At 38.8% G+C, this 25222-nt stretch overlaps 1 protein-coding gene across 1 annotated transcript; it reads left to right on the top strand.

Annotated features, from left to right (window-relative positions):
• The first annotated feature begins 423 nt into the window (after nucleotides 1-423).
• Nucleotides 424-24664, top strand: TMEM41B (transmembrane protein 41B). Its single transcript, XM_063289434.1, has 7 exons — nucleotides 424-633; nucleotides 8043-8160; nucleotides 10515-10643; nucleotides 13171-13264; nucleotides 15501-15605; nucleotides 16902-17040; nucleotides 18313-24664. The coding sequence occupies exons 1-7, from the start codon at nucleotides 528-530 to the stop codon at nucleotides 18480-18482; spliced, it is 861 nt and encodes a 286-aa protein (XP_063145504.1). The 5' UTR covers nucleotides 424-527; the 3' UTR covers nucleotides 18483-24664.
• Nucleotides 24665-25222: the final 558 nt, after the last annotated feature.

Raw genomic sequence — 25222 nt, 5'->3', positions numbered from 1 at the left:
TTCTACCTCATATTTTAATCTGTGCACTGAATAGAATTTGTTTGTGAGTATACATGTTTAGCATGGATTACCTATTTCCATTTTGGAAAGGTATTATTTTGTATTACGCTGGGTGGGTGGCAGAGACCACGGCTTTTCTTTTAGTTTATTTAAAAAGTTGGGAATGTATGATAGTTTAACACGTCTCTATGCACTTGCGTTATTGCAGGTACTTTGGTCAACTCGCAACTCCTTCGGCTACGCCGTTTGCAGAAGAAAGTCAACCGGAACCCTGCTTGCGAAACACCACGCACCTCCCCCAAGCCCAAGCCGAGGAGCAAAACAATTGGGAGGAGGGGAAGCAGAATCTAGTCTGCGGTGTATGTCAACTCTGCGCCTGCGCCAAATACATCAGGCGAGGTGGTGGCGTGGAGGAAGGAGCCGTCACCGGCCCCGCCTCCCCTCGCTGTCCTCGGCGCGAAGAAAGATAGATCTGGGCCTATTTGTTGCCGGCCGGCTGGTTGGTTGACTCTGTTGCTGAGGGGAGTATGGTTCAGTGGGGCGCAACTCAGCCGGCCTTGGGGCGACCGATGGAGACGGAGAGGCTTCAGGGGGCAGAGGCTGCCTTGGAACGGCATCAGCAGTTGATTGCAGGTGAGAAGCAGACGCGGAAGGAATACAAGGAAGGAAGGGATGTGGGATGTTTCTGGAACGAAGCAGGCTTTGTTGGACGAGCTGGGCTGTGTTATCCGGTTGTGATGGACTCGCACTGTAAGGCGAGGACAAGAGAAGACAAAGGGTGACAACAGGTCTTCCCTGGCTGCAGTTCACAGGGTTTCAAGGAGAACGGCGAGTCTCTAGGTTTGTTTTATTTGGGGTGGGGGCGCTGCATCATGCTGGCAAGGACATACTCTGTGCCTGCGGTTCACACGTTTCGAGTTGACCTCGGCAGTTGAAAGCGCGTTCAGTGTGTTCTGGCGCTGAGGCCTGTCTGGAACCGTATCTATCCTTGCCGGATTACACAAGGCACACCTGATGTGTCGTGAGGCAAGTTTTCCATGCGTTAATCGAGGTTCCTTCATCATATCGCGTCTATCAGTGATGTTGGGCAATTAGCTGGAGTAATTGCAGTAACAGTTGACTAAATCTAATGGAATGAATAACCTACATCAGCTTTGTATGATCATGGCTTTATTTGTGGAACTTATTAATCTGTGGCTTATTCAACTGCAACGTACTAATTTTGTTTTACTGAATGAACTTAATTGCCTGAGTATGGACAACATGGTTGATTATAAACTGCACAGCATACTGAACTATAAAGTAGCCAATCATATTTTAGCATGGTCAGTTGTGTAAATACAAAGTGTGTTAGATGGATAAAGGTTTCCTACCAGTTGTTTAGAGTCTAGAAATGTGTACCGACTAAGCATTATAGCTTGGGAGCAAAGGAGAGCATTCTTCACTTCTATTTATCAGCTGTATGTTACAGTTCAAGTGAAACATCATATGTCATAATGTAGTCCCACTTGTTCATGGAGCACATGTCATTTTTCAGTTTCATTAGGGTTCTCTGTGTAACTTGTTCTACAGTAATGATAATCACACCATATCAGAAGTGCTCAGGCTTGAGTTCTCATACTGTGTTAAATTATAATACAGTTTATTTTGCTTAGTGCATTCTATGAATCCATCCATTTTGTCTTATTTAACCATGGTTGAGCATGTTGTATCAGCCTTACTGTTGTCTCTGATACCATCAACAGCAACTGAAACTTTCAGAAAGGCCATCTTTTTAAAGTTTGAAGTCTTGCTATGCATAAATTTGGCCACATATTATACTTGCATTAGAAAAACATGTCCATGTATGATGCCAGTCAAGGCCATTTGTTTAGTCGCTTCTGACTCTTCGTGACTTCATGGACCAGCCCACGCCAGAGCTTCCTGTCGGTCATCAACACCCCCAGCTCCCCCAGGGACGAGTCCGTCACCTCTAGAATATCATCCATCCACCTTGCCCTTGGTCGGCCCCTCTTCCTTTTGCCCTCCACTCTCCCTAGCATCAGCATCTTCTTCAGGGTGTCCTGTCTTCTCATTATGTGGCCAGAGTATTTCAGTTTTGCCTTTAATATCATTCCCCTCAAGTGAGCAGTCTGGCTTTATTTCCTGGAGTATGGACTGGTTTGATCTTCCTGCAGTCCAAGGCACTCTCAGAATTTTCCTCCAACACCACAGTTCAAAAGCATCGATCTTCCTTCTCTCAGCCTTCCTTATGGTCCAGCTCTCTCAGCCATATGTTACTACTGGGAATACCATTGCTTTAACTATGTGGGCCTTTGTTGTCAGTGTGATGCCTCTGCTCTTAACTATTTTATCGAGATTTGTCATTGCTCTTCTCCCAAGGATTAAACGTCTTCTGATTTCCTGACTGCAGTCAGCATCTGCAGTAATCTTTGCACCTAGAAATACAAAGTCTTTCACTGCTTCTACATTTTCTCCCTCTATTTGCCAGTTATCAATCAAGCTGGTTGCCATAATCTTGGTTTTTTTTGAGGTTTAGCTGCAAGCCAGCTTTTGCACTTCCTTCTTTCACCTTCATCATAAGGCTCCTCAGTTCCTCTTCGCTTTCATCCATCAAAGTGGTATCATCTGCATATCTGAGATTGTTAATGTTTCTTCCAGCGATTTTAACCCCACCCTTGGATTCCTCAAGCCCAGCATGTCGCATGATGTGTTCTGCGTACAAGTTGAATAGGTAGGGTGAGAGTATACAGCCCTGCCGTACTCCTTTCCCAATCTTAAACCAGTCTGTTGTTCCGTGGTCTGTTCTTCCTGTTGCTGCTTGGTCATTATACAGATTCTTCAGGAGGCATACAAGATGACTTGGTATCCCCATACCACTAAGAGCTTGCCACAATTTGTTATGGTCCACACAGTCAAAGGCTTTAGAATAGTCAATCAAACAGAAATAGATGTTTTTCTGAAACTCCCTGGCTTTTTCCATTATCCATCGGATATTGGCAATTTGGTCTCTAGTTCCTCTGCCTTTTCTAAACCCAGCTTGTGCATCTGGCAATTCTCGCTCCATGACTTGCTGAAGTCTACCTTGCAGGATCTTGAGCATTACCTTACTGGCATTTGAAATGAGTGCCACTGTTCGATAGTTTGAACATTCTTTAGTGTTTCCCTTTTTTGGTATGGGGATATAAGTTGATTTTTTCCAATCTGATGGCCATTCCTGTGTTTTCCAAATTTGCTGGCATATAGCATGCATTACCTTGACAGCATCATCTTGCAAGATTTTGAACAGTTCAGCTGGGATGCCGTCGTCTCCTGCTGCCTTGCTATTAGCAATGCTTCTTAAGGCCCATTCAACCTCACTCTTCAGGATGTCTGGCTCTAGCTCACTGACCACACCGTCAAAGCTACCCCCGATATTGTTATCCTTCCTATACAGGTCTTCCGTATATTCTTGCCACCTTTTCTTGATCTCTTCTTCTTCTGTTAGGTCCTTGCCATCTTTGTTTTTGATCATACCCATTTTTGCCTGGAATTTACCTCCAATGTTTCTAATTTTCTGGAAGAGGTCTCTTGTCCTTCCTACTCCATTGTCTTCTTCCACTTCTGCGCATTGCTTGTTTAAAAGTAATTCCTTATCTCTTCTGGCTAACCTCTGGAATTTTGCATTTAATTGGGCATATCTCCCCCTATCATTGTTGCCTTTTGCTTTCCTTCTTTCTTGGGCTACTTCTAAGTGTCTCAGCAGACAGCCACTTTGCCTTCTTGGTTTTCTCTTTGGGATGTATTTTGTTGCCGTCTCCTGAACAATGTTGCGAACTTCTGTCCATAGTTCTTCCAGGACCCTATCTACTAAGTCCAGTCCCTTAAATCTATTCTTCACCTCCACTGCATATTCCTTAGGAATATTAGTGAGCTCATATCTAGCTGATCTGTGGGTCTTCCCTAATCTCTTTAGTCTGATCCTAAATTGTGCAAGAAGAAGTTCATGATCTGAACTACAGTCAGCTCCAGGCCTTGTTTTTACCGACTGTACAGATGTCTGCCACCTTTGGCTGCAAAGGATGTAGTCAATCTGATTTCAGTGTTGTCCATCTGGTGAAGTCCATGTATAAAGCCGTCTCTTAGGTTGTTGGAAGAGAGTGTTTGTTATGCAGAGTGAGTTGTCTTGGCAAAATTCTATCAGCCTATGTCCTGCTTCGTTTTATTCTCCCAGGCCATGCTTACCTGTAATTCCAGGTGTCGTTTGACTGCCCACCTTAGCATTCCAGTCTCCTGTGATTAAAATAACATCTCTTTTAGGTGTGTTGTCCAGTAGGTGCTGCAGATCCTCATAGAACTGCTCTACTTCAGCTTCTTCAGCATCTGTGGTTGGGGCGTATATTTGGATCACTGTGATGTTAGATGGCTTGCCCTGAATTCGAATTGAGATCATTCTGTCGTTTTTTGGATTGTATCCAAGCACTGCTTTAGCCACTTTACTATTAATTATGAAGGCTACTCCATTTCTTCTGTGGTCCTCTTGTCCACAGTAGTAGATCTGGTGGTCATTTGATGTGAAGTGGCCCATTCCAGTCCATTTCAGTTCACTGACACCCAAAATGTCTATCTTTAATCTTGACAGCTCACCAATAACCACATCCAATTTGCCCTAGCTCATAGATCTTACATTCCAGGTTCCAATGGTGTGTTGATCCTTAGAACATCGGATTCGCCGTTCACCACCAGCACCGTCGGCCGCTAGCCGTCATTTCAGCTTTGAGCTAGCTGCGTCATGATGTCTGGGGCTAGTTGAACTCATCCTCTGTTCCCCCCCAGTAGCATTTTGACCATCTTCCGACCTGGGGGTCTCGTCTTCCGATGGTATACCGACATATCTCTGGTTGTACTGATCCATTCAGTTTTCACGGCAAGAATACTGGGGTGGGTTGCCATTACCTTCCCCAGGGATTGCATTTAGTCTGACCTCTCTGTCATGACCTTCCTGTCTTGGGTGGCCCTTCACAGTTTAGCTCCTGGCATCATTGAGGTGCTCAAGCTCCAGCACCACGGCAAGGTAACGATCCTTTGCTGAAGGATTATCATTTGCATTATCTGAATTCAGAAAGAATTCAGGTGAAAAGCCAAAGGAGTGCATATGACTGATTAAGAAAGTAAACCAACAAGTACAAGTTAAAGTGGGGAATTTCATTTGCTTCAAAAGGCACGACTTGTCAAGTTGAGAATCAGGTATGAAAGAAGTCTAACCCAGTAATTAAATGCCCTAACAATTATTTTGGCTTTAATTTGGTGTGTACCAGTTTCTGCATCAAAAAGGAAATAGGTGTAGTTTTAGGTATGCCTTAAATAGTTTTAAGGAGCTTGATTTGGAAAAATTCCATGTCATAAGGGGTATGACTTATATCTCTGCTGCATTGCGAAAAATAAGGAACTAGTTTGTTTTACAGAAGGATCAGGGCTAGGGGAATTTGACATCCACTATTTAAACACCAAAACTTTATTATTTCAACTAATGATCAATAAGTTTTAATTGTTTGAACCTGATAACGAGAGCAGCAACTACTTGAAGCCATAAAAAGAATGCCCCGATATCAATAAGAGGTTGTTAAGTATTGTTGAATATCCAGTTCTCAACCCAGCCTGTTCCTCTGCAAACACACTATTATTAATAATCCAATCCTCTAATTTGTTAGCTAGACATTTTGCATAACTTTTGCCTGTGATGTCAATCAGGCTAATATGTCTATAATTTTCTGGAAGGTTTGGATCACTTTTTATATAAATTGGGATCACAATGCTTACATACCAACCTGACAGTGCTTATGTACTTTCCCCAAGCCTGGGGAAGTTTGCCTTGAAGAATTAATGTTATTAAAAGGTTCAGTCAAAATGGGCTTCCACCAGACAGTGTTAACTTTTAGTAAATCTCCTGGAATATAATCTTCTGGAGTTTTTATCTGAGAGCTAAAATCAAAGATTCAGCTTCCTTTGTTGAAGCAGGAGGCCAGGATGTTACATCCCTAAGTTCTAAATTAACGGGGACGTTAACAAGGTTAGGATAGGAGCAAGCAATCTAGTATTATAATTCTCCCACTGGCTTTTAAACACTCTAGCCTCAAATATGTTCTTGTCTTTGCTTAAATTAGCATTAACTAATAACCAGAACAGGCATTGTATCTTTGATATCTATAAGAGTAAAAAATGAGGTCCAAAGGGCCCTTTGATGTAAAGTTTTATTTATCTCAGGTAGAGTTTATAGCTTCTGTAACAGAGAGCAATACTGTATGAGCAATTAAATAGTCACTTTCAGTTCTTCGCATGTTTTTTAATAAGTCCACATCTCCCTCAGTAACTACTGTAGTTACATTGTCAAAATGCTATTACCAACAGGAATCTTCTTCCTGACGCTCAACTCGGAGTCTGCTTTCTTAAATCTGTTGTGCTATGGCCTGTTCTTTGAGGTTATAGATGTTCCTTACCCTTACATGTGACTCCTCTTCAGGCATTTGTGATATCTCCCCCTCAGTAGTCTATGCTCAAGATGAAACCCACAGAGTGCCTTCCGTCTCTTCTGCTAAGGCATAGTCCCATTATCATCTTGCTCTTCACCTTTCTCTTCCCTTTGTTTGGATCCTTTTAAAAATATACTCAGAATTGAGCAGTACTGAAGCTGTGGCTTGATAGATGCAAACTGTAGTGGAAATATGGTGCAGCTTTTTTAGCCATCTTGGTTAAACAACAGACCCATATTCACACATACTTTTTCACACATACTATTATCAGGCCAGGTCTTTTGTTTTGTTTTGTTTTGGTAATTGAAGAACTTTGCATTTGTCTTTGTTAAGTTAGAGTAGGAGATATCGAGAATTTGATGTACAGTAATGTTTAATAATGTGTGATATAACAGTATACAAAATTGTGACAGTTTAAAAGTTAAAGTGGACAGCACAGTTGAATTTTTGGAAGTGAGACTGAATCACATTTATAGTGGGTGTTATTTGTTTCTTAAAATATTACAGGTAGACTCTGGTTAATGACTACTTGTTCAGTGACCGTTCAAAGTTACAGTGGTGCTGAATGAGGGGTGGCTAGGCCCATTCCTCAAAGTTCCGGATGTCCCAGCACCCCCTCAGTCACATGATCACGATCTGGGCACTTGGCAACTGGTTTGCTCAGTTGCAGCATCCTCTGGTCATGTGATTGCAATTTGCCATGCCTCTTCTGCCATTCATGCACCCTCATCGAGCCTTGCTGCGCTTGCGCCACACCTCCCCTGCCACTTGCACCCCCTCCCTGGCCAGTTGTGCACCCCCTCCAGCCACTTGGGCACCCTTGCATGCCCTCCCCCACCCAGCAGCAGCCATCCCAAGCCCTGCTGCACACACGCCATGCCTCACAGGCCAGCTGCACACCCCATTGCTCCCTCTCCCACCTGGCAGCAGCTTTTCACCTGCCTGCCAGCCTGCTTGCAAGTTACCTGGGATTTGCAACTTCCTGTTGGCTACTCCACTGATTTTGGTTGTTGGAAGTCAGCAGGCAGTTGTGACAAGGTGCTTGTTTAACAACCCACAATCCTTAACAAGTGAGGATTGCAGGGATTGCCCTCGCTAAGCGATGTGATCATGTGACATTGTCCTTTATTACCACATCGCTTAGCCATGGAAATTCCAGTGCCAATTGCCATCATAACTTGAGGACTACCTGTAGTGTTATATTGTAATACGTATATTCATTGGTCCAGTGTCAAATTATTACTATTGCTAGTCTTGCACCTTCTTGTAGAATCACTGTAGCGAGTCTACTTCAGAAATAGATTGTTGTAAATGATCAAATATTACAACTTAATCTACACAGATGTTAAATTACATTTAATGAAGCATGATGTTGAAAATTGTCTCTTCAGGTTGATTTCATGCATATTTCCAAATGTGATTTGGATTAAAATCCTAGAGAAATCTGTGTAGATCCTCAGTGTCCCCTCTCACCCAATTCTTCAAGTGAGTTTATGTAATTTTTGAATGAATTATACTTTTGTTGCATTTCAGGAAAAGCACATAAAGAAGGTGGATCTGCACGAATGTCACTCCTCATCTTAGTGTCCATCTTCTTAACAGCTGCTTCTGTTATGTTGATGGTATATAAAAACTTTCCCCAGCTTAATGAGTAAGTATACCATCAAGAATTCATTCCATTTCTAACATCTGTAATTATATGCACCTAGAGAAGTTATGGAGGGACATGGGAGGTATTAAAAGGTACTAGCTATCCCCTAGGAAAACAATGTAATGTCAATATCAAAAAATCCTCCCAAATTACAAAATATTATATTTGGTTTTCTCTCATCAAATTAACAGTATAAAGTTATTTACAGATAGAACTTTTTTGGAATGGTAAATTATGCAAATTAACTATAAAAACATTAAGTATAAACATTACTTGTGTCCATGCTAATTGCCATATATTCGGTATGTTCCTCACTAATTCAGATAAAAAGGTTGCCCAATTGTAAGTAAACTGGATGAAAGTTTAAACACCACAAAGATAATGTTAAAAGGCCATCCTTGAATCCAACCGTGTTAGACAACTTTCATCCAGCCTCCAACTTCCCCTTTTTGGAGAAGGTAGTTGAGAGGGTGGTTGGCACTCAGCTTCAGAGGGCCCTGGGTGAAGTGAATTATCTGGGCCCTTTTCAGTCAGGGTCCAGTACTGAGATGGCATTGGTTGTGCTTGCAGATGACCTTTGGAGGGCCTAGGACAGGGGTGGTGTAACTGTCCTGGCTCTCCTGGGTCTCTCAGCAGCTTTCAGTACCATTGACCATGGTATCCTTCTGGGCCAGCTATAGGGATTGGGAATGGAAGGCACTGTCTTGCAGTGGTTCCTCTCTTTTCTTCGTAGCCAGTTCCAATTGGTGTTGCTGGGAAGGAAGAGGTCGAGCCCTAGACCCCTGAAATATGTGGTGCTTCAGGGCTTGGGTCTCTTGCCTCTCCTCTTTAAGATCTACATGAAATGAAATGACTGGGCAAGGTCATCTGACAGCATGGGGTACAGTGCCATCAGTATGCTGATGATACCCAGTTAGACATGTCCACCCTGGGCTGGGCATCTTATGCTGTTGCAGTGCTGACCGAGTGCATGGAGGCTGTGAGCGTCTGAATGGGGAGGAACAGTCTTCGACTCAACCTTGGAAAGATGGAGTGGCTTTGAGTTTTTGGTCCCCCAGTCTGGTGATATGTCATCTTTGACTCTGGGCAGGGTTGCTCTGCCTCAGACTGAGCTGGTGTGTAATTTTGGGGGTCCTCCCGGACTCATGACTCCTACTCAAGCAGGTGGCAGCCATGGCCTAGGGGGCTTTTGCACAGATTTGCCTTGTGTGGCAATTGCACCCTTTCTTGGACTCCTAGGCCCTGCTCACAGTGATTCATGCCTTGATCATTTCCTGTCTGGACTACTACAATGTGCTGTACATGGGGCTGCCCTTGGAGACCACCCAGAAGCTACAACTGGTTCAGAATGCAGTGGCACCAGCATTGTTGGGTGCTCTATCTTTGTCAGGTTACACCCTTGTTGTGTGAGCTGCACTGGCTCCCAGTTTCTCTCTGGGTGCAATTCAAGGTCCTGGTTATTACCTTTAAAGCCCTACATGGCACGGGACCAGGTTATTTGTGGGACTGCCTCACCCTGAGAGTATCTGCCCATCCCACCAGGTCCTATAGAGTAGGCACGTTCCAGTCTCTTCCCTGAAACGTGACCATCTGGTGGGACCTAGGAAGCTTCTGTAGTAGCCCCTACCTTGTGGAATACCCTCCCCCACACGATCTGGCAGGCCCCCACCCTTTAGACTTCTGGAATTCCATCAAGACCTGGCCCTTTACCCAGGTGCTGGGGTAGAGTGATGGGGTCCTGTGGATGGCTGTTGGGGCATCCTAGGAGATGACTGAGGCACCAGGTTTTTTTAGTTCTTGGTTTTAGTTTTGTTTTTATGATTTTATGGTTTGTAGTTTTATTACTGCTGTGAGCCACTCAGCGTTGCGTTTCAAGGTGGGCGGCCATACAAATAAAAAAAAATTAATTTTTTTTATCACAGCATAGAACTTAAATGCTTTGTCTGCTGTACGATGATTAAAATCGTTGAATTTGAGAGGTTTATTTTTGCTGAAATCTGTTCTGGGACCTTGTTTAGAATGCTGATTTTGAAACTGAGTAATAATTACCAGATTAAGTTGGAATATTTTGGTGATCTAAAACAATCTAATAATTTCTGAAGTAGACTTGCTACAGTGACTCTACAAGAAGACTAGCAATAGTAATAATTTGACACTGGACCAATGAATGTAGGTACATGAATTGGAGAATGCAGGACTGCAAAATTGGTACAATGGGATCAATGCTTTCGTTAAATCCTGGACTTTAAGTATTATAATATCATGGTAGTGTATATGTAGTGCACTTTTTGCTGACTGGAGGCAAGAGTTCACTATACCTATTAATAAAATTGTCTGTTTTTTTCCCACTACAGAGAGGAGAGAGAATGTATAAAAGTTCCTAGAGACATGGATGATGCTAAAGCCTTAGGAAAAGTACTCTCTAAGTACAAGGATACTTTCTATGTTCAAGTATTAGTGGCCTACTTTGCTACCTATGTCTTGTATCCTTCTTTAAAATATATACACATTTCTGTGGAATATGATGTGAATTAATTATTATGTATTAATAATCCTTCTAATGTCATGGTTTCACCTCTAAGATAAAAGAATGAAAGGCAAATTTCCCATCCTTTCATTCTTCTGTTGTGGGATGGGTTATTGGACAGATGCTCTGAGACAGATTTGGGCTTTTTTCTTGTAGGCAGGGACTGCAGCTTTAAACATCTCCAAGAGCTATAATGTTTGACCAGTTTTTGGTGGCTTTAAGGTTCCAATAGAAGCGAATATACAGTATGTAGCTTAGGGTTGAACTGTGGAATCCTTAGTGCTCTCTGAGCTTGGTTGTCTGCCTGCAAACATTTCATTACCCAGCTAGGTGACATCTTCAGTATGAGTGTAGCAAAAATGCTAGGGAATTCCTGGAAGCTTGGCATTCAAACAAATCAGCCATAATAGACACATAGAGATAAACCATATTTACATACCATTCAAAAAAGTCAATAAAAAACCTAGGAAGGAAACAAAAAGACTAGAACACATCCCCTCTAGCAGCCATCACTCAGATAAGCAGGGATCAGCATCAGGCAAAAACCAATACTCTAATCAAGGAACCACCAAGGAGGAAACCACACCCCTATCAAAACTGGCAGGGCAAGCTACTGTATGTAAACAGGCAGCAAACCCCACAATCACTTGCACAGATGATGTTAGCTAGTTGGGTAATGAAATGTCTGCAAGCAAACAACCAAGCTCAGTGAGCACCAAGAACTCCACATTGGCTTTAATGAGTGAAAGAAATGCCTTAAGCCTTACAGATGCTAATGATATCCATTTGTCTTTTAAATCCCCCAGACTTCCATTAATGAAGAGGTAGATAGGAAATTTTCACAAATTTCTTCTTCTGTAGACCTCTGCCTTTTTCTTTTTGCAGTTTCCAATTGTCATAATAATAATAATAAAGATCCTGTTTAATCAGACTGAAAGGTTATGTAGCATAGCATCCTCCTCACTGAGGTATATGGGAAGTATCCTAGCAAAACATTTGTACCTCAACACTCCTCAGGTTTTTTTAGGCCAACTGGTATTCAGAAACATACTGTAGTACATTTGACCTTAACCATATGAATGATATCCTGCATGAATTTGTTTAATTTGCTTTTGAAGGTTTCCATCAGCACAAGTTATGGCTATAAATCCTATAATTTATATATTATATAAAGATGCACTTAGTTTTTTTACTCTGAAGCACATATGTTATTGAGTGGCCCCAGGTCTTAATACTGTGAAAGGCTGAGAAAAATATATCTACGTCTTTTATATTATCCATCATTTTTAATTTCCATTTGTGAAATGTGAATACTGAGTAATGGTACTCATGAAATCAGAGCAGGGGCTTGAATCCGGGTCCAAATCAGACCATGACTTTCATTATTTAATATATTTAAAGTCTGTTTCCTTTATGACAACATTAATTAACTCTATAAATATCTGGGTAGAAAGGCACACAGGAGTCAATAAACGAAATCATTTGAAATGTTTGGAGCTTTAAGAAAAAGAAAGGTAATAGGAGCCCTTGTTATTCCTTCATTTTAAGTTGTAAAATCTTTTCACAAAAGTCAGCAGAACAGAGGCCTACAAGAAACTTATTTACATAAAGGAATATTTTAATGCTGTGAAGTCACTTTTGAAATTTTTTAACACATACTCTGCTAAAAATAAGCATTCTTTATTTTTATTGGTGTGTTCTTCCTCTGGGAATAGAATCTGCTAATTTGATATTGATGTGTTGTTAAAGCACTTGGACTGAAATAAACTTTTGAATCAATTATCTATTAAAGGTTAATGTTATATTAGAATTATTCTCATATGAACAATTTTAGCAATTAAAATCAAGGATATTAAATACTGCCATTTACTAGCAATTTATATTACCAATGAGGCAGCTTTAAAATTTTGCTTCAATGTTTCACAGAAGCAAAATAGCCTATAAAGAGGTAATATTGAGATTGATGTGGACATTTACTGATGAATAATAATTATAGTTCAGACCTAATTTTTTTATATGAATGGTAAGCGTTCTCAGTATTTTTAATAGCTTAAAATATTAAATACTTTGTTTGCAGTGAAGAGTCTGTCAGCAAATATATTATGAATGAATAGGCAGATGCAGTTTTTTGATAGATGAACCTTTATGGTATAAATGTAATCTGCCTACAATGTGCACATACAATTTTAGACAGTGATTCAATCTGCTTATTATATCTAAAATATAAAATGCATGAAGAAATATGTAGAGAAAGCCTGTTAAGCAGCACAAGTATATGTCATACAGAATATTAAATGGACATTTATTACTGCTTCTTCAGTAAATACTTTTGATTTTTTCAAATTTTGCTTTGTATTTTAATCTTCTATAGTTATCTTCTGTACCTTTCAGTAATCTATAGGATTATACTCTTAAGATTTACAGAAAGACTCCTTTGTTCATTAATTTATCAAAAATTGTTCTTAACTATAGTTACCATCTAGTCTGCAAACATTTGCTATTCCTGGATCTATATTTTTGAGTATACTTTCAGGATTTCTCTATCCTTTTCCATTAGCTCTATTTCTTGTTTGTTTGGTAAGTATAAATTGCAAGGGTGGAATGCTCTTTTTTTAAAAATATGCTTAAGATAATGTATTGTGAAAAAAAAGAGTGTGTGAATGGTGCAAAAATATCAAATCTATTTTTACTGTGTAAGTACTAAATACTATTAGTAAATACTAATGAATGGTATGGGAATATATTTCTATTTGTTAAATACTTCCCAGGGAGTTCAACTCTATTTAAAATAACGAATGCAATTCAAAATATTAACATAACTCAGTAATAACACAGAAGTAACTGTTGCAAACAATATTGAATGCAGCCAGCATCTGGACAGAAGAGGTGTACTTAACATCTCTTAAAAACTTTCAGAGGTCATTTTTCATACCCTTTTTTTTTTTCAGGAAGGTTTCAGAAATATACAGGTAGTCCTTGACTTACGACCACAATAGGGATGGGGAAATTAATCGTTAAGCAGTGTGGTAATTAAGTGAGGCATCACGTGACCACACCTGATTTTACAACCTTTTTTGCTGCAGCCATTAAGTGAATCACTGTAGTCATTAAGGCGTCACATGATGGCCATTTGTGATCTTCCCTGCTGGCTTCCCCATTGACTTTGCATGTTGGAAGCCGGCTGGAAAAGTCACAAATGGCAATCATGTGACCCTGGGATGCTGCAACTATCGTAAATGTGCGACGGTTGCCAAGTCCCCGAATCGCAATCATGTGACCGCGGGGATGCTGTGACAGTTGTAATTGTGAGGGCTGGTCATATGTCACTTTTTCCAGCGCTGTCGTAACTTTGAATGGTTGCTAAACAAATGGTCCTAAGTCAAGGACTACCTGTGGAACCATTGGTGAAAATCCATGACTGATCACCATCAGTGTCCAAAGCTGCCATAGATATGACATGAATAATAAGACCTGCTAGGGTTTACGGCATGAACAAACTAACAGAAAGCTTTGTCTTTCATTCCTAAAGTTAAAAAAAGACAAAGAGTATAGCTGCCACAAAATAGGTAAACATACTGCATACTCTTTTCCTAACAACTGCTGGAAAATGTACAACAAATGTTCAGGTGACGTTTTTATGTATATTGCATTGCAATATTTGAGCCTGAATGTTATAGAAACATAGATCAATGTAGTATAGCAAGTTCTGTCAAGGAATTTTAGATCAAGCTGTTTTGTATTGAGTTGAAATTCACATCTCTCAGCACCACACATTTGCTATGGTATGAAGCACCTTTAGCTGAACAGAAGATTTTCCAAGAAAAATATAGTCTGCAGTTACTGATTTTCTGGTAAAATAAAGGTTAGATTACTGTAATGTGTTTCTTGCAAAGCGTCTTTTAAAAACTCTATCTATCTATCTATCTATCTATCTATCTATCTATCTATCTTCTATCCCGCCTTTATTATTTTTATAAATAACTCAAGGTGGGGAACATACCTAATTCTCCTTCCTCCTATTTTCCCCACAACAACAACCCTGTGAGGTGAGTTGGGCTTAGAGAGTGACTGGCCGAAGGTTACCCAGCTGGCTTTCATGCCTGAGGCGGGACTAGAACTCACAGTCTCCTGGTTTCTAGCCTGGTGCCATAACCACTAGACCAAACTGGCTCTTGTAATTGCAGCTTTTTTAGCTAGACTAGAAACCAATTTATTAACTTCTCCTTTTCCTTTCAGAATTGCCTAGCCTACTAATACATTTATTTCTGGGCGTAGTTCAGATCAATGAAGTCCAGATTATATGAGAATTCCTGCCCCATTGAAATGTGTTCACTGAATTTTTTTAGTCCTCTACAAGTTGTGTCATCACATTTAGAATTAAGATAGGTAGCTATTAGGAATGTTGCCTTCATAATGGTGATAGCTACTTGGGTGCTCTCTTTCTATACCTACTTGCTTGGTGCCCACCTTAAAAATGTTCAGGTGCGAGGAATATAGTACGTTGGTTTCTCAGGCTTTTTAAGTTATCAAACTTGTGTTGCTGCTATCTGTTTTGTTTTTGTTTGTGCACTAGAGACTATTTTTTCCAAGCAGTCAAACTCAGAATTAGATTTTAAACATTTTAAACATTCAGATTCCCTTCAGATAGTTTAAACTGGTACAGTCCAAGGAAGGAGTAATTTTAAATGTACAGATCAGTTCTTCTATTATTTTGAAATGCATTTAATTTAGCTAGTTAGAAATCATTATTGCATGTTAATTATATTGAATTGAGTATCTCTGCGTAAGATACAGATTTTCCATTTATTTGCAGTGCTCTGGACTTGGAGCTTCTTTTTGTTATATGCTGTCCTATTTAGTTGGAAGACCGGTTATATATAGATATTTAACAGAGAAAGCAGTGAAGTGGTCAAAACAGGTAAGGTCACTCTGGTGGAACCTAGGTCCTGAAAAATTGAATCAGTAAGGATATATCATCATTTTTCCTATTTCTGATCACAGAGGCTAGTTTATTCCTATAACTAGTTGTGGAATTAAGGACTGTTATGTGATGCACTTGAGCAAAACACTCACGTATTTTTGGCATGAGGCAGCCCTGCTAATTATCCAGCTTTCCAATACTGTTTCTGCCTGCCATGTCCTATCCTGCACCATTCTATGGTCTCTTTGCTTTCTTTGTTCTGACCAGCAGAATAATGGCGGGAAAGGCAGGAAAGCCTCATCATATAGACAGAGTTTCATTACTTCATCTCTGAATCTAGTCCTGTTTGAAAGTCAACAAGCAAGCAGATGGTATAACTTAAGAGCAGCTATAGTATTTAGGTTTAAAGGTTAGCTTTATTGCCATGCTCAAAGCAGTTGGAAGAATATTGGCTTTAATTGAATAGCAGCTTTTAACAGACCAAGACTTGTTGGAATAAATTGTGGTTTTCAGACTTAGATAGTCTGAAAACCTTATGCTAATACAGAATTTTGTGAAATATGAAAGCTTGTATTCTGCTACCAAGGTGTTTATGGCATTCTTTCTATTATGTATAATTGTTTAAATCAATACTCACAACGCAACTTAGTATTAAAATATATGGTTATCTCAAACATCCAGAGGCAAGTTTGAGATAACAGGACTTGCAATCCAACCAGTCTGGTGGGTAGACTGCAGAAAGGTACTAAAGAGGGCATGATTTGGACAGGCTGCCAGCCCTAGCTTTCAGCATTATATCGATGTAGGGCTGCGGAATATCTCTAAGGAGCTAGAAGAGGAATACCAATAATGTAGCATAGGGACATAATGTTGTTTATCACATGGGATGCATTCCCCCAATTTTCCTCTCCTCTTCCCTTCATTAATAGAGAAATTAAACAGCAGCAGCTGTCTGTATCTTGAGAGTTGCTATTCTTCACAGTATTAACTTTTCCATTTTCATTCCAACATATTTTTCTCCACACATCTCTCCCACTACCTCTCAATCCAACAGTTCTGTCAGCCCCCATGTCCACTGAGCATGCTCTGTTCTCATTGAGTTGTTTTTTATTCTCCTCTAGAATTTATGTTGCTGAGGTCAGTGATATCTCCTTTTTATGTGGCTGGTACTGATTCAATTACACAAAGGCTAACACTTCTGAGCTTCAGTGATGGGATTCATAACTTGGTTAAGATGAAACTGTTGAATTTCAAAGCAGGATTCTTTTAATTTGGAATTCTTATGTCCCACAGGTTGAACGGCACAGAGAACATCTCATTAACTACATAATATTTTTGAGAATCACTCCTTTCCTTCCTAATTGGTTTATCAATATAACTTCTCCTGTAATAAATGTGCCATTAAAAGTATTTTTCATTGGTACTTTTCTTGGTAAGAATTCTGTTTAATATTTAACATTTTAAAGTGTGTTTCCTTTTCTGCATTGTTTATTAGTGCATAGTGCCATCTGTTGGGCAATTATAGAAATTTTGGATAATATTTTATATTTTGATTTTTTTTTTTTTAATGAGGATTGTTTGTAAATACAAGTGTAGGAAAATGAACTGCAGCACTGAAGATCAATGACAGGCCCAGCCCTATTCTTGAGCCTGCTCTATGGCACTGATGGTAATGGAAAATATTCTACTTCACCATCACATCAGCTCAGTGATTTTGATGTGCAGTACATGTTGTTAGGGATGAAAGGCAGCTTGGCTAATGGGGATTGACATTCCAGATAAAATTATACATATCCATACTGATTTAGTTCTATCCAAGTATGATCCCTCTTTCAGTTACAGTACTGCTTTTATGTTTTGGGGAAAAGGCTGCTTGTGCAGCTGCAGAATTATGCTTAATAATGCTACTGGTTACCCAGAATATGTTTGTCCCCAGTGTAGTGATATTTTGAACTGAAGTTTCTATTAATCCATGCTAACATTGCTAATAGTTAGGGATGACTCAAAACATCTGGACACCATTGGAAAAGGCTACTATCATGGCACTACTACTGACCACTGGCACTGATGTTTAAAGATATAAGTAGTTTAGAATTAGAATTTCTCCAGAACTGTAGCTCCCTCTTCCCCTTTACCCATCCTGGGATGTTATTTCCTCTACAAAAGCCTATTTTGAATCCTTGAAATAAGGTGGGTAGATATGAGAGACCTCTCCTCTCTTCTCCTCTCCGTTGTAGTGCCCAGGATGTGGAAATTGTAGCTCCCTTAAGCTAATTCATTTAGTCAAGTGATACAATTTTTTTCATTCAGGATTTCTACTTTCTTTCTTTCTTACTTACATTCATTATTTATTTATATGATACGTATACCACCTATAAGAGTTACTGGGAGTCAGGTGGCATACAAATTTGAGAAATATAAAGACCCTGCTTTAACTTGTAGAAGTAAGGTAGTCTTTTTTGGATATTGGTTTCTTGCATTCACTTGTTATAAGAAGAATATACCCAGGAATTAAGCATAGCTGCCTAAACAGAATCTACAAAATATTTCAAAAATACGAAACAAGAAAAGCAAAGCAAACGTATTTTGTTGTGACTGTTTTGGATCAGATAAAATAATAGCCACTTGCTAATATTAAAAGTGTGATTTTGTTTTGAAGCTTTTTATAATTTCTAACCAAAATATTTTCACCTTTTGTTTCCAGGTGTTGCACCACCATCTTTTGTAGCAATTAAAGCTGGAACAACACTTTATCAGCTTACCACAGCAGGCGAAGCAGTTTCCTGGAACTCAGTCTTTATTCTTATGATTCTAGCAATTCTGTCCATTCTGCCAGCTGTTTTCCAGAATAGACTTAAACAAAAGTTTGAATAAGGATAAACCTGGATCTTCACTTTCCATTTCATCTCAGGATCCAATCTACTTCTCTGATTCCTTTTCTAATGGATGTTAAGTAATTTAGAAAGAGGAAGCTGAAGAGACCCAGAAGATTTTAGATCTTTTGTTCAGTTATATTTATGGGGGGGAGGCAAAATAACTACAGCTGGAATAAAATTTTAAGGTGAACCATACTTTTTGAAGAATTCTGAGGCATTGTCAATTTTAATTTGTAATATTTAATCTGAATCTATGCCTTGTCTGATACTTTTTATTGATCATTCAATGTGAATAATTTGTTTCTCCCATCTTTTCCCTATCACTGAATAATCCTAAGAAATAACGAACTGCACAATGGATTCTATAATCCCATGGAGTAAAAAGACTGCATAGTTTCTTTATGTGTAAACTCTTTGTTGAAAACATGATCAGGTGGCTTGACCAGTGTTTCAGATGTTTTTGGGTCCCTTTTGTTCACTTTGATTGAGTGATTTAAATGTGAGGTATTTTTTGTTTGCTTTAAATGGGAGCTAATTTATCATGGCACATAAAAACTCTACTTTTAATATTCTTACCTTATTTGCAAGCATTTCAGTTACTTGGATGGCTAATATTTTATTAAATTGTCATTATTTGTCTATCAAAAAGCAACAGTTATCAGAATACATTTTATAGGAGCATATTGAAATGTAGGAATTGCTTTTTATTTTGCAATAATTTTCTTTTGGGGGAAGGATTTATTAAAGATAAGTATGCAGTATTTTTAAAACTTACAAATACAATCTGGCTGAGTAGAAATTAAATGCACTGCTTGAATCTGAAATGCCAAAGATGCTCCAAGTTCCCCATAAAGCCCAGGTTCCTTCAGTCATGTTTTACACAGCAAATGAAATGAATGAGAAGTGCCTAAGCATGAACAAATTCAATCTCTGCAATGGAAGAAGCGTTACTCATTCACTGGGCAAAGATTAACATGTAGAACTTGTATATTTTGTAAATAGTCCTTGCTAATATGATGTATCCTTTTTCTGATGGAAGAGTAGCTTTTTAAAAATGAAGTGAAAATTGACTTTCCACTTTTAAGTACTCTTTAGGGGTTTTACTTCCAAAGGTAATGATCCTTTTCACTGAATTACTATTATTGCCATGGAGTGTTTTTCCCCCATTTGTGAGATCTGTTATACTATTCTGGTGCAGGATGCCTCTCAAGTATGCCCCTATCTCTAATATTGTTCCATGCACTTATTTTTATTACAGGTAGTCCTTGTTTAACAACACTAATTGGGACTGGAAACTCCATCATTAAGCAATGTGGTCATATGTTGAAAAACCATGTAACCATGCCACTTAGTGATGGTAGTTCTGGCCATCCTGGTTGCCATAGTTAAGCGAGGACCGCACGTGACTGCAACTTCTGACTTCCTGCCAGCTTCCCCATTGAGTTTGCTTGAGGGAAACTGGCAGGGAAGGACGCAAATCATGATCAAGTGACTGTGGGGATGCTGCGCTGGCCATAAGTACAAGGTCCAGTCAGAACTACCACTCATTCAGCACCGTTGTATGCTTGAATGGCTGCTGAATGTGGCAGGACGGGTTATGCCCATACTGCAAGCACCTGGGATTGCTTTCCTCCCATTGTTACTCTTACATCCCTCAGCCTAAGGATGGCAGGGCTGCTATTAAAAAGCCCTGTGTTTGGAACAGCTGTGTGGGTGTGTGTGGGAGAGGAGGAGGAGGAAAGAGGCAGAGAGGGAAAAAGCAAAGGTTTACAGAAACACGAGAGAGAAAGAACAGGAGATTCTGTCCTCTGAAAGGAATATTTCATTCAGGAGCAGAATTGTAGAAGTGTTAGTGTGTAGTAGCTATTGCAGTAGAGTTTAGTAGTTACAGTAATAGGGTCTTAAAGAAACAGTCATACTTTAGTGATATAATGTATTTTAGGAATAAGCACTGCTTAGAGTAGTTAAAAGTAATAGAAATATAGGTCAGGAGATAGGAAATCATATAATGTATTAGTTGGTCACTTAGAAAAGCAGAGCACTTTTATACTACAAATAGTTGGTTACAGTAGTTGGTACCCTCCAATATAAAAGGGGAGAACCAGAGTTCTCATGTGCAGTGTCTTATTGGGGAACATCTTGGGGTGAGTCTGAATAAACCCTTGGGTATCAAATGAACCTGTGACACTGAACAAGCGGTCATTAAAAAAGGACCACCTGTCAATATATGCAGTCGAATGAACAAATAGATTTACAGATCATACAAGCAAAACCAGAACACTGTCCCTCTTTGAAACTAGGCCAGTGCAAACCAATTGTGCAGGAAACTGTATATTTTATTACCCAGATTTCTGTGTGGCCCAGTTCCCAAGACTCCAGGCAGTTTACAACAGCATAAGATAATCACAGTATCAACCAATAAAAACGCCATACAACCACCTAGCAACAATATGGCATCTCATTACTACAAATAATCTAGTTGGGCTGAATAACTACTGTGTAGTAGCTATTCCATTCCTATAGGTATACGTATAGTACTTTTTACTGTCTGAATGACATTCCTTTAGTACTTGCCTCCTAGTTCACCTAAAACATATAGCATCCTTTAATTTTGAATCAAAGGAATTTTGTTACACTGTTGAATGTGCAGCTATACTATGCTTTAATTTCAGGCTGTAGAATATTACTAATGGTGATTTACTCGCTCAGTGCAATAGGTGGGAGAGAGTGGATAATTGATTTAGGAATAAAAGATCCTGAGGTCTTCAGGGTAATTGACCACCAATCTGATGTACAAGAGGCCAAATTAATATGGTTGAATTAATAGCAGAGTGTCTGTCTGCTTTTTCATTTCATAATCCAGAAAGAGTTGGAATTAATTTTCACTGAAAAAATGGAACATGGGTTTTAATTAAACCTTATCCACACTGTAGCGATAATCTTGTTTTAAAACAAGTGGACATAATGGAAAAATGCTTTATAAGGCTGAAGTTGCTTGAGATTACCTGAAGTAGGAATTATTTAATTCTTAGTTAATTTGGATTAATATGTATGAATGTAAAAAATCTTCTAAATTCACTCCCTGCTCATCTCGAAAACTGCCTTATTTTCAATGAAGTCCTTGAAATGTAACAGTATGTTATAATGTGTATTGAATCATTTTATTGCAGATTATGTGTAAATTTATAAGAATATATTAATATGCTTACCTGTTTCCCAAGTAGGAAGTTTTCCTTTCATTTAATTCATTGCTGCAACTTTTTTTTTAGCAGTACAAGCAGTACTATGGCAATTAGGAAGGATTTTATACTGCTTAGATCTTTTCAGAGGTTGATTAAGGTACGTCTGAAAATTTATCTGTAACTAGTGCCATGAATTTAATATTAAATTATTTTAGTCTAATTAGTTAAATGTTTGCAGCTCTGTTTTCTGGGGAATAAATGTAATGTTCTTGATGAATTCTGCCAATATAGAGGCAATAATACATTCTATTTTTGCTGTTCAGGGTATTGTATAACTTGAATAGGTTTCTTTAGGTTTTAATAACTTTGCAGTTCATAACACAACATAATACAGGATTGTATGTTTTTAATCATTTTTTATAAACTACAATTAAAATAGGCTATTGACCCAATAACCACAGTAAGCTTTCTTTTTCATCATCTTTCTTAGCCATATCTCTGTGGTAGAGAAGATTGATTATGAGGATTGAATTTCCATTGTTCGGTCAGTCTTTCTATCAAGCGTTACAAAAGATCAGCAAAAGTGCCTAGTTTGGAACACAAAAGCTGTAAGGATTAAAACCAATTTGTGCTATTTTACTGCTGTAAAGATTTTGAGTAGCTAACATCCTTTTGAATGTAAAAAGATGACAGCAGCACATTTTCTGCATTTGCCATTACAGAGCAACACAAAAAGGAACATTTATTGTATCCACTGCAATAATCTGAAGAGGCTCTTCTGCATATCTGTTCTTCTGCCTGTCTTGTTCTTATCTGATTTGTTCTGTTTGTTTTATCCTTATCTGATCTATTCTTGGCATAAGATTAGGGTTGCATATGTTGGGAGTCAGCAATAAGGGGCATCTTTGATGGCATCCACTGACTTCTAAAATAAAAATGGACCAACATTATAATAGCCCAGTCTCGTAAGTGCTTTGTGCTCCTGCAAGAGAGAACAGCCATTTTAATTTTTTTAATATATATATACACATTTTGGAAAGCCTCCGCATGCGTAAGAGCTTGCAGTTGTGCCCATGATCTGAAAACTTTGCCGGCTCAGGGTAAACATGCCCTTCTATTCAAACTGAAAAGGCAGGAAGTCATACAGTGAGTATGTTTTATCTTTGCGTACAAGGCAGGATTCGGCAGTGATCTACTTAACAAGTATATGTAACCTGTACAGAATATTTCAGTCTGGGAAAGTGCTTTATTTTTTAAATGAGAAAATTAAACCATTTTGATGGTTAAGGCAACGGGCTAGAATCCAGGAGATTAACAGTTTTAGTCCTGCATTAGGCATGAAAGTCAGCTGGGTAACCTTGTCACTCTCTCCTCTCAGCCCAACTCACCTCACAGGGTTGCTGTTGTGGGGAAAATAGGAGGAGGAAGGAGTATTAGGTACGTTGGCCACCTTGAGTTATTTATAAAAATAATAAAGGGATAGAAAATAAAGTTAAAAAAAGAATAGTACAGAAAGTTTTGTTTTCGTAACGCCCTATTCTTTAAAAGAAAATAAAGCAGTTAACCACCAAAATATAACAATATTGTTAATTAAACAGTGACTAAAAAATTCCGGGTGGGTGTGTGGATGGGTGGAGGGAGTGGGTGCTGTGTGAGTGTGGGCAGACTTGGAGGTGGGTGCTACAGCCCAGCATGAGTCCAGGCAGGCAGCCGCCCACCCACCAGGGACCCGCACTTGCCCTGCCATCCAGAGGCTCCTTGGGAGAAAAAGCAAGAGCAACTTACTGGAGTGACTTGTGACCTCCTGCCAGCTCCGCCACTGACTTTGCTCGCGGGAAGCTGCCAGGGAAGGTCACAAATGGCAATCACGTGACTGCGGGATGCAGCAACTGTTGTAAGTGCGAGCTGGTTGTCAAGTGCCCCAATCGCGATCATGTGACCACAGGGATACTGTGACAGTCACAACTTCACGTACCAGTCGTAAATCTCCCTTGTTTGTTACCATCATAACCTTGAACAGTCGCTGAACAAGTTATAACCCGAGGACTTCCTGTAGATAGTGCCAAGTAAATGCAGAAGATTGTTCAGAATCTAAAACAACAGGATATAAACAGAAAACAAGAAACAGCAATGAAAAACATTGGTATGCCAGATCTAAAAAGAATAAACATAATTAAGTTTGAAATATGGAAATAACCTTTTTCCTTCTGAAAAACAAACAGGGCTAAGTGTCATGCAGACCAGTAAAGGGAGGGCATTCTATAATGGTGTTAATTTGTCTAGTAGTTTATTTCTCTGAATGATTTGCTCAGTGAGAAACATAAGGATTTAAGAAAGTGAGTTTATTGTACATGTGTTGATTTACAGAAAAATGTATGATAAAGTGAATAGGTTTGAATTTGTGCAACTATGGAATTGAAATATATTGATGGATGCAATAAGACAAATACATTATGCCTATTTTTGTTGTAGAGAAATGAGACTTTTGTATGTCTAGGAAATGTGTGTGGTAAAACAAGAAAAAGGGTCAAGAATGAATAGATGGTAAAAGAATGTGGACTGAATACAGAAATGAACAGTATGAGAGAAAAAATGAATGAGGATCAAATTGCAGAACAAATATATAAGAGATGGATGGATGGGTTAAGTGAAAGAGGAAGATAAAAAGGTCTTGAATTCAGATTAGATAAATTCAGACTTACCTGTCTATATCTTCACATAGTTGTTTGCGAGTTTTCATGTAGAATATATGTTTTATTAGCTACTCTAAAAACATTTAAGAACATAAAATTTCACCTTCTCTTCTATACTGTAAATACCACAATACAAATATTATGTTTCTTGTTATTATATGTGCAATACAACTTGGAATCATAATTCTTTTTAAAAAAATTACGTCTTGGGTAACCATCAAAATGCATATCAATGCAGTGGTCTGCAGAAAGTATGAAGCAATTGATTTCTAGCAAAAAGAAAATAAAGATCCAGGAGAACTCTTTTTCCTATTTGATGTGCATCTCTTAGGGCAAAATGGTAACTTTGCATCTTAAAAACCGAACTAAAGGACAAATCAGGGGTGATGTTATGCAAAGTTTTATTTATTTTTCCTGCATTTTCATTATTTAAAATAATCACGTAGGTGGGATTATTGTGGAGCAACCTACTCTTATATGGGCATTGATCTATCAATACCTTATAGAAGGTTATGGTTTTTACAAATATACCCTGTAACAGTATAAATATCCCAGCTTATATTAATAACTTCAGACATTATATTGGTGTTTTCATTTTATTAACGTTTGAAAGTGTTAGTTTCCATTCTGCTTTTAGCATTTACTCTTTTTGGAAGAGAGTGACATGAAACATGTACCTGTTAAATTAATCAAATCCAGTTTATTTTCATATGAGAATAGCCAGAGGAATAGCTATGAAAAGTATAGGAGCTTTTATATTTGTTTGTTTATATAATTTATATAGCTACCAATCTTGTGACTCTGAATGGCTCACAATACAAAACATAAAAACAAATAATGTTACAGCAAAGCTAAGGCCCCTG

This window comes from Candoia aspera, chromosome 1, assembly GCF_035149785.1.
Source record: "Candoia aspera isolate rCanAsp1 chromosome 1, rCanAsp1.hap2, whole genome shotgun sequence".
NCBI classification, from domain to species: domain Eukaryota; kingdom Metazoa; phylum Chordata; class Lepidosauria; order Squamata; family Boidae; genus Candoia; species Candoia aspera.
Note: the sequence above shows the minus strand (reverse complement) of the source record. Positions and strands in the feature narration are given on the sequence as shown.

Bases quoted from the DNA above. Each gene is read 5' to 3' on its own strand.
- TMEM41B (XM_063289434.1), top strand. From the start codon at position 528: ATGGTTCAGTGGGGCGCAACTCAGCCGGCCTTGGGGCGACCGATGGAG. The intron at 8,161-10,514 runs GTAAGTATACCA...TTCCCACTACAG, and splicing joins AACTTTCCCCAGCTTAATGA to AGAGGAGAGAGAATGTATAA. The intron at 13,265-15,500 runs GTAAGTATAAAT...ATTTATTTGCAG, and splicing joins CTCTATTTCTTGTTTGTTTG to TGCTCTGGACTTGGAGCTTC.